Here is an 11,934-nt window from a genome sequence, read left to right as displayed (position 1 = left end):
TTGACTCCACATTATTAATTCCACTGACTCCACATTATTAATTTCGAGCAATGTATGGTGTTCAGTATTTATGCATTCATTACATTTTAGTATGGATACATATCATCGAGACAAAACGTATCTGTTTTTTTTTTTTTCCTTCGTAGAAGAAACAAAACATATCTCCGATTAATTACAAATGGTGGAACATGGAAACCGTAGCTACATTTGTTTTGGTAGAGGAAGCCACGTGTACGTATGCATGCTTTAAGGAGTGACCACTGACCAGCAGGTTTTGGTGTGATCAAGATTCGAGAATATGCCAATGGGTGGTAGGACCCACTGTTTTGATTTGATGCAAGAGTCCGAATGAAGTTGTAGACAACTTGCCAGCTTACCAAGTTGGAATTTTCTTTGGATTCCAAGGATCCGCCTATCTCGACGAATATTATTGCCCAGAAGAAAACAAAAATCCCTGCGAATATATTCTTTTCGGTATCAAACCCAGAGAATATGTCACCAGGTTGTATAATACATAGGTTATTGTGCTCTGAAAAATATATGCCAAAAATATTCTTTAAATATGAAAAATATTATTTTGAGTTTTAAGAATTGGATTCTGTAACACCCATTCAAAATTCAAACTAAATTACTACCGGAGATGGCGTTTTAATGGTTGCAATCTCACTCTCGTGTAGTTTGAAGTAGGGTGTAAATAAATCACCGAAATCCGCTTTCGAATTCGCATCCGCATTCGCATCCGTTTAGGGGTATCCGAATTCATCCGATTATTAATATGATGCGGATATGGTATACCCCTTTCTTACCGAATATTATCCGTCTGATAAAATTATCCGATTAAGTTACTTATTTAGATTTATTTGTCTTGTTTTTATAAATGTTACCTATGATATGTGTTATTTTTTTAGATTTTCTACTAAAATAGCTACCAAAGTTATTAAATTCTTAAATTTCAAACCTAGTCCACACAAATAAAAAGGTAAATATGAAAATAGGTAGTCAAAAACTTGTATTCAATCTATATCCATGTCTGTTTAGAAGAATCTACTTAAGAAAATAACTATCCGATTATCATCCGAATCCGACAGAATCCGTCCAAAAACCGATAGGATATTTTTCGAATCCGTCCGAGTATAATAAGATGCGGATATGAATATACCACTATCCGATCCGAATCCGGTCCGTTTACACCCCTAGACTTTGATAGTCTCCGTGTCTTAGATTTGAATTTTCCTATTTATATTCGTATTGGGTAGTTATGTACTTTTTGATCTAATCTGGGCATAAAATCACCAATGGCTTCCCTAGACTTCCGGAGGGACTATGCTAATGGAGCCAATACTTACACTGTCAATTCATAGGGCTAGTGCTTGCCACCAAACTACCACTATGCTGTTTAGAATATTTTTTTCTTCTATTTTTTAGATTTGAAATGAAATAGTAATATAAAATTTCAAGTGACAAATTACATATATAAAAATAAGGGAAAATTGGTTTTCAAGAGCGGCAGTCAAAGATCATCACTACTGCATCTCCTCTTTTGTTAAAAAAAAAAAATAAAATTCACGATGATCTCACAAAGCAAGTGATTCAAGCTCAAGTAAAATTCAAATATTTACATTAATATTAAAAACATAATTGCAAACAGACTCAATCAATGCTTATTTTGATGTGATTAAGTTGGTAATCTATTTTGACCCAAAAAGTTGGTGCTCTACTAAACTAGAGCTATGCTGTTTGGAATTTTTTTTCTTTCTTTCTTTTCTACTTTTTAGATTTGAAATGAAATAATGGTATGGAAATTTCAAGTGACAAATTGCATATATAAAAATAGGGAAAAATTGTTTTCCAAGAGCAGCCGGCGGAGGGTACACTAGCTCTTTCTCCAGAAGGGAATAGGGGAAGACAATCTGTTATTCATCTCAGGGAATGTAAGGTTATTATTTCCCCAAATGAGTTTCCTCACCCATAAAAGGAAGAAATACAGAAATACCATATAAATCATAGAGGAGTAGTTCTTCAACTTGAGAATTCAAATCAGGGTAAGGCAATTCCCAACGAGCGTTGGAACCAGATCGGAATTGGCAAAAAAAGCTCACACACCCACACAGTAACAGCTTTGAGCTCTCACCAGTTAATAAATGCCTTTATGGATTTGATCCTTTTAAAGAACGAGAGATCTTTCATCATCTTCAAGGTGGCCCTGAGCAAATCTTTTATGATCCCTTTCTGAAACTCTGCAGTAGGCCAATAGATCAAAAAAGAACATTATCCGTCAGTCTGAAATTAAACCTTCGCGCTTTGAAATCAATCAAAAAAGAAAGGCTAGCTACCTGGTTATGGTTTCCTGTTCTTCGCTGTTTAAACCCTCGTCGAAGTTTCGAGCATAGCTAATGGCGTCGTACTGAAAAGTAATCCGCTTGGTAGTAGATGCGACCTTGAATTTTCTTGCTAATTTCCTGACAATGATCTGCAACTTGCTTTGGACATTTAGCTGCCAACCGTTGTATTCAACTAGAGGAATTCGAGTATACCTTTTGTGAATCGGAAGACACGAAGAAGACATCACAAAGCAGGAGGTGTGAGGCGATCTTCCGCGGCGGATCTGATTGCTATCCATTCTTCTACGCTTTACGCTTTACGCTTTACAGTTCAAATGGGTTCCTGAAGAGATCATATAGGTTAAGCGATGAGGTTGGAAGCAGCTGGTGTACGCACGCATGTGGTCGGCCAAAAAAAGCTCCTCCAGGAATTAGGATTTTCGGAATTTAATTTGAGCTGGGCAATAGGAAACGTCCAAGTTCCATCAGACAATACCAAAGGAGTCCAAAACGTGAGGGCACGTATGTAAGAAAATATCATCAATCATATGAAGCCAAGTTATACCAAATGGTTTTGTAAAATTAAAAACAACAACTAGATAATAAAAATTCCCACGAAAAAAAATGAAAAAAATTACGTGATTACCTATTTTTAGGTTTCCTTTACAAAAATTGTTACTTAATGTTTCACTTAACAAATCTAAGTGAAACTAAATTTGTATTTACAAAATTAATAAAAATAGTGATTTTTTATTTATTTGAATTAATAATGATTTTTTCATGATGTGATCAGTTTTAAGATCCATGCCCCCACCCAATTTTTTTTAGAAAAATTAAATACTCCTATATTTTTTCCCCTTTTTTCTCTCACTTCCATCCGAGCTTTAAGAAATAAAAAGTTAAATCTTAATTAAAAACTAACTTGTGATGATTTTTTTTCTTCTATTTATTCTCTTATATTTTCATTCTTATTTATTCTCTCCTCAAGCTCTTCTATTTTTCCTTAATTTTTTTTTCTCACACTTCTCACAAAAACATTGGAGAGTTGGTAGGCATTAGAGTTTTCCTTCTTTCTTTCTTTTCTTCTTCTTCTTCTTCTTCTTCTTCTTCTTCTTTTTTTTTTTTTTCACGGTCTCACAAAACATTGGAGTAGGCAATAGGCATTATAGTTTTTTTAAATCTTCTCCACAATTATCAAGCATTCACTCTCTCTTTCTCAAATTATTTCTCTCTCTCTTTCTCTCTCTCTCACTCCTCGGGATTTTTCTAGTATTCTTTTCAGAAAGCATAATTGATTTTTTTTTATTTTTCTTTTTATTTCCTTTTTCTTTCTCTTAAAATTTTGATTTTACTAATAGCCATTTAAATCTCCTTATAATTCACTCATTGATTTTATCATATCTAATCATAATTAATGATTTTTTTAATCCGTAAACTTTCTCTTAAAATTTCAATTCCTAATAATAAAAATTTCAATCTCATTTGGAATTTCAACCATCAATTTTATCATTTAATTTTATTTTTGAATTCGGACACTTTCAATTTCTCAAATTAAGTCAATAGATTTCAAATCTATCTTTTTTTTACAATTTCTTCCCCATCTTTTTCTTTCATGGTTTTTAAAGTTTTTCTCCCATAATTTTAGCCCTTATGCATTAGTTGAATATGTTTTATAATTTACTTATAATTGTTTATCTATATTTTAGTCCTCTTTAATATGGAACACATCTTTGAATATAATAAAATAATTCAGAGGTGAGACTCATAGTGAGTCCTGCATATATAGATGCACATAATATGTATGGTGAAAAGACATTAATACTAATTCGACGGATTGAATATGAGACCCCCTACGCCCCCCCGGCCGGGTCGCGTCCTCCCCCCCGGCCCTGGTTTGTTTTCTTTTCGTGCCTTTTGTTCCCCCCTCGCTTTTTTTTTTTTTTTTTTTTAGTTATGACAGTCAACATCATATTTTTTTTTTTTTTTTTTTTTTTTTTTTTTTTTTAGGTGAATTTCTTCCGGGGTTCGGGTCTCTGTGGTCCCCAATGAAAGAAAATAATGAATATCCACATTAAAAATAAAATTAATTAATTGCAAGTTGAATAGAGAGTTCTTACATGTAATATGTCTAATTTTTTTTAGTAACTTTTTCACATTGTTTTCTTCTTTATCTGTGGTGGTAATCAAGGATTGTATAATGATTATCCAAGTGGGTTATTAGACAAGAGGTGAACTCAAGATTTCATAATGAGAAGGCTAAATAATGATATTTTGCACAATGGAAGAAGATCAGGGAAAAAATATTAAAAAATAAAAAATAGGAGTACGAAGTTTTAAAAAAATTGAAGGCAAGAAGTGCTGATATTTCATGCATAAAAAGATGACTAGAAGGCAAATTGTTGAAATTTGTTGAAGAATCTCTAGAACTCTTGAATGTTTTTGATATTCACAATACTTCTTCACAGCTTAATCGTACTAGAGGTACTTTTTTAAAGGTATTTAGACATTCTAATTTGTGCAATACGGGTTCCAAATGAGTCTTTATCCCGATATCAGTCAGCTCAAACCTTTAAGGTTGCATCCTATAAAGGTTAGTTAAGGTGTAATCATGTTATGTTCACTGCATAACAGAATAACAACAGAGAGAGAGAGGAGGAAATTTAGTGTCTAAAAATGAACTTGAAAATAAGTTTATATAGAGTTCAAAGGTTGTAGTGAAAGGGTAAGGTCCCTTCCCTTTGTGAGGATACTTGTTCAGCTGATCTCCCCAAAGAAAAGTGCCTCTCTAATGACATCTCCACACTTTTACCTAGCAGTAGGCTTTTTCGGATCAGTTAACCTCCCCAAGGGAAAGTGTCTCTCTAATGACATCTCTACACTTTCACCCACCAGTAGGCTTTTCGGATTTGGGTCCATGACAAAATAAGCCTTCCAAATAAAACCCTATGACTCATGATCTCAAGTCCTAAGTCTCAAGTCATATAGAATTATTAATATTAATTAATATATAGTTATATAAGTATTGTTTGGTCACACCAGGGATCAGACTTAGTTTGCGTCGCATATGGTTCGATCTTTAACCCCAAAGTAATATTCCTAATAATAGAAATGATTGTTTTTCATATTATTGTGGTAATTTGCATTTAGAATGAGAAAATGAAACCAATAAAGGGAAAAACACTTAATAACAACAAAGAATTAAATTAGGTCATCGATGATATATTATCAATTTACTTTGCATGCGCTTAACTACTTTGGCAAATTTGTATGCGTTTTTCCTAATATCAAACGTTAATAACACCACCAACGGGGTTGGTCCAAGTGATAAGCAGCTTGGTCCGCTTAAGCAAGGTTCCGGTATCGAATCCTTGTGGATACAAAAAATCCCACCCATCACAGCTAGGTGTGCAAATAATCCCCTCTGGGAGACTCACCCACCACAGCTAAGTGTGCGAAAACAACGGTTTATAAAAAATCGAGAATTTGATCCATTTACAGGTCTACTTGAAACATTCTGATGTACACCCGTTGCACTCACGCCCGTTTATTCACCCCATCAAAATCCAAAAACGCCTATGGGCTACCATAATCACCTCTGTTGGATTCCATTGAGCACCCCCATACTCCCTTTCAATTCCTAGCCCCCACTGCGCCACAAAATTCATTTTGGCCAACACAACCTTCCTCTCCAATTTGGTGTCTAATTTTAAGAAACCATGAACATCAGTTTTTTTTTTTTCTTTTTCTCTTCTCCCCCTGAGCTGAGCCTTCGTCTCGTCCCTACGCTTTCTCAGCACATGGGGTTCTTTGATGGAGTTTGTTGCTGAGGCAGTCTCTCCGTCGTTTCTGTTGACTTTTTTACTTCTCTCTGGAACCCACAACTATAAAAACAGTGGCTGATCGACATCCTGCAAATCAACAAGAAACGCATTCACCCATGACCCATCTTGGCTAATTATCTGTATTTTCCTTATTCCTTTGCTCATTCCAGATAAGAAAACCTTACAAAACAGAGTTCATTTTTGAGAGGAAACCTGAAGTCGTGTCCCAGGATCTTGTACATTATGTGTATGCAGAGAACCAAGAGGTCCAAGACTATATAGTGCGTGGAGCAACATTCTTCATTGACACTCATTACGCACCAAGCCTTTCAGCGTCGTTGTCAGTTGTCACACACAAAAATATACTTAAAAACGCCGCCAGAGATTTTATCGTCCATTCGGAATGTGCCTAATCAGGAGAAAACACTTCCATTCACACAAACCTCTTATATATTATCCAATCCACACCACCCGTCACACATACACAACCATGCTCACACACAGTAAGCTGGAACCCAGAAGATAAAAGCAACCAGTATCCGTGAAGAATCAATAATGATCCTCGAATCATTCTTCTCTTTCCGTCGACATAACTTTTTTTTTTCCCACTTCAAGAAAGTTGAAGCTAAGGCCATGGGGAATTCAAGATCTCCCAGGGGAACAGATGATGTTGCAGATGAAGGAGGCTTTCTCTCTTGCTGGGGTCGCCTCAAACTGATCAAGCTCCCATGGCGGAAAAGATGGAACAGACAAAGAAGTGGAGGTTGCAATCTACTTACCGTAGTCAAAACTAGTCCAAGGAAGCCGGGTCTCAGTTTCAAGTATGACCCCTTAAGCTATGCCCAGAACTTCGATGATGGCTATGGGGATGAAGATAATGACGATTCCTCTCACCGTGGATTCTCCTCCAGGTTTGCAGTTTCTTCAACAAAAGCGATTGTACAGTAGTTATAACAGTCAAAGAGTTTTAATTAGGCATCAGAGATGAGGGTTCTTGGGAAAATTTTCACAGAAATTTCATTCAAGAAAGTTCCTGGCGGGTGGACTTGTGATTGTTCTATCCACTGCAACTGTGTAATTGTATAAGCAAAATGGATAAAGTTTTATTTCTTTCTTTCTGCCTTATTTATTCCAGGTTTGCTTCTGAAAATTTTCTTGTTTTTTTAATTAGAAAGTTAAGTTTACCTTCTAATTGCGTTATTAGTGAAGTTCACTTCCAAGACTGATTCCAATTGTTGAAAGTTGAACTAATCACAGTTTAGAGAGAGAGAGAGAGAGAAAATTTTAAGCATTGATGATAACAGAGTAATCCTTGGTTAATTACAATGCTTCAGAAGTCAGAACACAGGACAGCCTTCAACCACTACACCTTTGGCAGTAGGACAAGAAGCCAAATCACAATGTTCTCCTTCCGAACCCCACCAAGAGACTGATTTGTTCTGCATAGTCAATGCGAAGTACAGAAAAACTGCCATGAAAGCCAACCCAGAATCCAGACCTGCCGAGAGAACATAGTTGTATCTTTGCCACCAATTCTTCTGGTACCGGAAAATGAAGAAATTGAAGATGGTTCCCACTAAAATCCAGGAATTGTAGTTCACTGCCGTTGCCGGTGGCATCATAGATGTTGCATTAAAAATAACAGGAAAGTTGATGTAACGAATCCAGGACTGTTTAGGGAATGCTTTGTGTAATAACCACACAATAACTGGAGCCATGACACCTACCAGGAAGAACCAATTTAGAGAATGATAGTGTCCAAGAGAACCAAAAATCCTTTTGGGTCCAACCAAACCCCAGATGACTGATGCATCAAAGAAGACACGGCTGTTTGGGCATGTCCAGGGACTCTCTGGAGGGAGCAAGTCTACGTTGCAAATGTTAGGTATAGCATCCAGAAGCCACCACGCCACACTAATATTGATAGTTCCAGCAATCATGGTACCAACAAACTGTTGCAGAGAGGAATTAAAACTAGTAAAAACCCTATTTGATTGTCAGCTGAAATTAATAAAGCTTATTAGTTTGGTATGACCATACCTGAACCAAAAACATCGATCTTGGAGGTATCTTCATGTAGTGGCCTAATTTAAAGTCTTGGAGGAAAAAGACGGCCTGTGCCATGCTTATATATCCATAAGTTTTGAAACAAACATTTGCAATTGGTCTTCCTGGTAAGATGATACCCATCAGATACTCCGTCAGGACGTTAATCCCCGGTGACTGTAACATCATGAAGAGTAGAGTTTAGTTTTCCTGATCACGAACTGAAAATTCTGAATTTCACTTATGAAGTTGGGAAGTATTTTAGTATGTGTAGATTACCTGGCCGGTGGTGGCAGTTATGACGCTGACGGGAAGGGTGAAAATGAAGGCCATGGCAGCACCAAGAAGAAGAGCCCACCATGGAATCTGAACTTGGTCGTTCATCAGTATACAAACCAGAAGAGCGACCACCACGTTAACTGCAAGTAGCAGGTAAAACCACCAATTTGGTATGGCCTTGTACTTCTTCATCAATCTCGCATGGATGTCCAGCTTCTTCTCAGCACGATATCGTTGATAGATGTCCCTGAAGCATGTGAATCAAAAAAACAAAAATGTAAAACCTGAAGCATCAAGTGTTTGCTTTTGAACGAGTTTGGATCCTCTACTAGTCAGGGTTGAGGTCTGTGTTCCAAGGGGTCTAAGTACTGATTATTTTGCACAAAATACAACTACCTTTATACTCATTGTCTTTACAGTTAAATATTTTCTCCAATCAAGAGGGCTAGGTAATGATGTTTCACACATGGAAAGAGGACTATAGGGAAGAGAAAGAGGGAAGGGAAGAGAAGGGTGTACGTTACAAAAAGTTTGAAAGGAGGGGGAGACCTAGTGCTCATATTTCACACATTGAAGAGGGCTAGAGGGAAAATTTTTAAAATTTTTAAAATTGGGAAAGGAAAATTTTCAGAAAAATGGGAGGGAGGCATTGCCCCTTGCCGTGAGGTACCTTTACCCTTGTTTGTGCTTCCCTTGCATTTTTTTTTACCACACATTAAGAGAATAAGAGTGGGCTGTTCACCTCAAATTTATGACAAAATGAATCGGAGGGTGGGATCTGTTGTGGGCCCATGTGAACTGCCCTCCTAATGTATGGAAGAGAATGGTGAGAAGAGCATAAATATCTACTTTGAACAAATTTAGTTGCGTATGCGTACCTTCCGTGAAATAAGGCCACATGAGTGAGAGTGGCAGTGATGCCAGCAAAACCAATACCATAAGTTAGAGCAAAGAACACGCTCAGATTTAGCTGTCCTATCTGCTCATATTTGGGGATATCAAGCTCAAATTTGTTGTTCACAATGGCAGATATGTTATATTCTTGGCCTTTGTCTGTGAACAAATGAGAGGAAAATATGGGGAAAGTCTTGGCATTAAATAAGTTCAAACCCCAATAAGCTATTGGCATGGCTAGATACAAGGTGAATACATAGCCAATGCAGACGTTAGCGATGGTAAAGAAGGGACTTATTAGGGGGCTAATGAGGAAAGAAGCAACGCCAGCCCAGTCCAAAGAAAACGCCCCAATTCCTAGGCCAGTCATGCCTGAACCGAGTTGCTGTGCAGTGACGGAATTTTTGAATGCCCAGCAAGCCCATGAGATGCTTGTCAAGGTCGGAAAGAGAAATCCAGGGAGAATGTAATACAAGAAACTGCAGGTGAATGCAATCGCGAAGAACTTGGCCCTTGTCATGCTTCCAGTTTCTTTCTCGTGCAGAGCCCTGTATAGAGAGAGAGAGAGAGAGAGAGGGCAAATTCATTCACACATAACAGACACATCTGGAGATTAATCAACAAGAATTGTATATTAATGTTTTTCATTTTAACGAGTCTGCCAAAGCTAGCTCGATGCATTTGGAGATCATTTCCACCCAACTTGCCCTTGCCTCCATTCTTCCACGTTTACATAAGGTCTGGCATACAGGCATAGGACAGGTTGGGTGGGAAAGATCTGAATCCACTCAGATGTAAAGGAGAAACATCACTTCACCAAAAAAAAAAAAAAAGAGAAACATCACTACGGAAAAAATACTTACCGGAACACTGAAACCTGTACAAGAGTATTGGGCCACCACATATGGGCCGGTTCAACCACAAACTTCCTTATCAGCCCGGCCCAACCGTATCCTAGTACCTGCAAATATTAGAGATTAGAGGCTAAATATGGACTTTTGCATTTTTGGAACAGAAACAAACTAACACATGTATGTGGAATTTTTTTTTATGTTTCTGGGTCTTATCTTCATTCTTGAAAGAAAGTTTTGAGCCCAGAAAACTAATTTCTCACCCAAAAAAAAAATCTCTTGAAAAGGTGTAAGTGTATTTTTTTTAATAAAATATTCTTGTCTTTTTCACATAAAACATTACCTTTTTTTTTTAAATCCTAAAAAAATTAAAGTTTTGTCTTTGTTTTATTTGATTTTTTTTTTCCATTAGAGAAATTTTTTTTCACGGAGGTAGTGTGAGTTCCACATCTATGTGAATGAATAGAAGAGTAGGCTGGTGAAGAAGATCTAGACTCTTTCATTTTCTATAGAACTAAACATGATTTGAGCACTTTTTACCAAAAAAAAAAAAAAAGATTTGAGCACCCTATGATCCAATGGGACTTTACTTCAGTACTCACCAGCACATGCAGCCAATGGCTGGATATACTGCCGTACACTCTGTTAAATCTAAGCCATTGAATTGAACAGCTAGGATTTCACAAGTGTATGGCAGCTGCCGCAGCACCAAATCCTCAGCAGCACCGAATAACTGTAATAAACGATAATAACGTATAGAAACATAAAGAACTGTTTCCTGCCTAAAAATAGGCAAAAGGAAAGATGAACGCAACTATAAAACCCGAAAAGCGTTGGAAATATTCCCATGAGGCCATGAATGTGAATTCTCGTTGCCTGTGAAGATATAATGAGTTCCAACAGCTGCTGCTATGATCTAATTTCAATTTCAAATATATTTATTAGGGATGGGATTCGGAAGCAGGTTTTGCATGGAAAAGAAAAAAAAAGAAAAAGGAAGATTTGAAACTAAAAGCACACGTCGAAGATTAGGTTTGAATCGACACACCTGAGTTGTGGTAACAAGCAACCAAGCGGCAGGCATAGAAATCTTCCTATGATAGAAAACCCTAATAATATTAATAATGTCGACACCGTAAGCATATCCACCCCCAAATGCGCAACCGGCGCTTGCGAATATGGTGATGAGCACATGTTCCTTCTGGTTGAAAGGCCCCGGATTAAAAGAGAACTCCCTCGAACCAAACCCAGGAAGCCTGAATTTTGTAGAGGGAAGAACGGCAGCCATTAAATGGCCGATAGGAAGACTGGCGATCTGAGCCGTGATTTGGGTTATGATGAGTGGTTCTGTACGGTACGAAAAGAACTGGTTCAGAAACGCTAGAAGAGAACATGATATCACACCCAGAAACCACATTCTGAAGGTCCATACCGGAAGTGATGGGTCATCCGTGTTAACCACCGTCAGGCGTACTTGTTCCACCGGCGACATTTCATCATCTTCTCCATTCTCTCCCAGCCCTGCTTCCTCATTTGTTATCGTCTTCTCCTTCCTGGGCTTAGACGTATCTACTTCTAAAGCACTACCCATGTTCGATAGAATGTCGAGGAGAATGCCCTCTCCTCCCAAGAAATAAAGGACTATAGGGAGAAAAAAGGGCAATACAGAAACGCGAGGAAACGGGAAGGATTATATAAGAAAACATTTGATTATTGGGAAAT

General features: G+C 37.4%; 1 protein-coding gene across 1 annotated transcript; it reads right to left on the bottom strand.

Annotated features, from left to right (window-relative positions):
* Nucleotides 1–7,479: 7,479 nt before the first annotated feature.
* Nucleotides 7,480–11,803, bottom strand: LOC149017082 (oligopeptide transporter 4-like). Its single transcript, XM_089153806.1, has 6 exons — nt 11,261–11,803; nt 10,225–10,322; nt 9,346–9,909; nt 8,468–8,714; nt 8,183–8,365; nt 7,480–8,094 (listed from the first exon to the last, which is right to left on the bottom strand). The coding sequence occupies exons 1-6, from the start codon at nt 11,801–11,803 to the stop codon at nt 7,480–7,482; spliced, it is 2,250 nt and encodes a 749-aa protein (XP_089009932.1).
* Nucleotides 11,804–11,934: the final 131 nt, after the last annotated feature.

Source organism: Hakea prostrata, chromosome 4 (genome assembly GCF_041222555.1).
Source record: "Hakea prostrata isolate BN-2017 chromosome 4, UWA_Hpros_2, whole genome shotgun sequence".
Taxonomy (NCBI): Eukaryota; Viridiplantae; Streptophyta; class Magnoliopsida; order Proteales; family Proteaceae; genus Hakea; species Hakea prostrata.
Note: the sequence above shows the minus strand (reverse complement) of the source record. Positions and strands in the feature narration are given on the sequence as shown.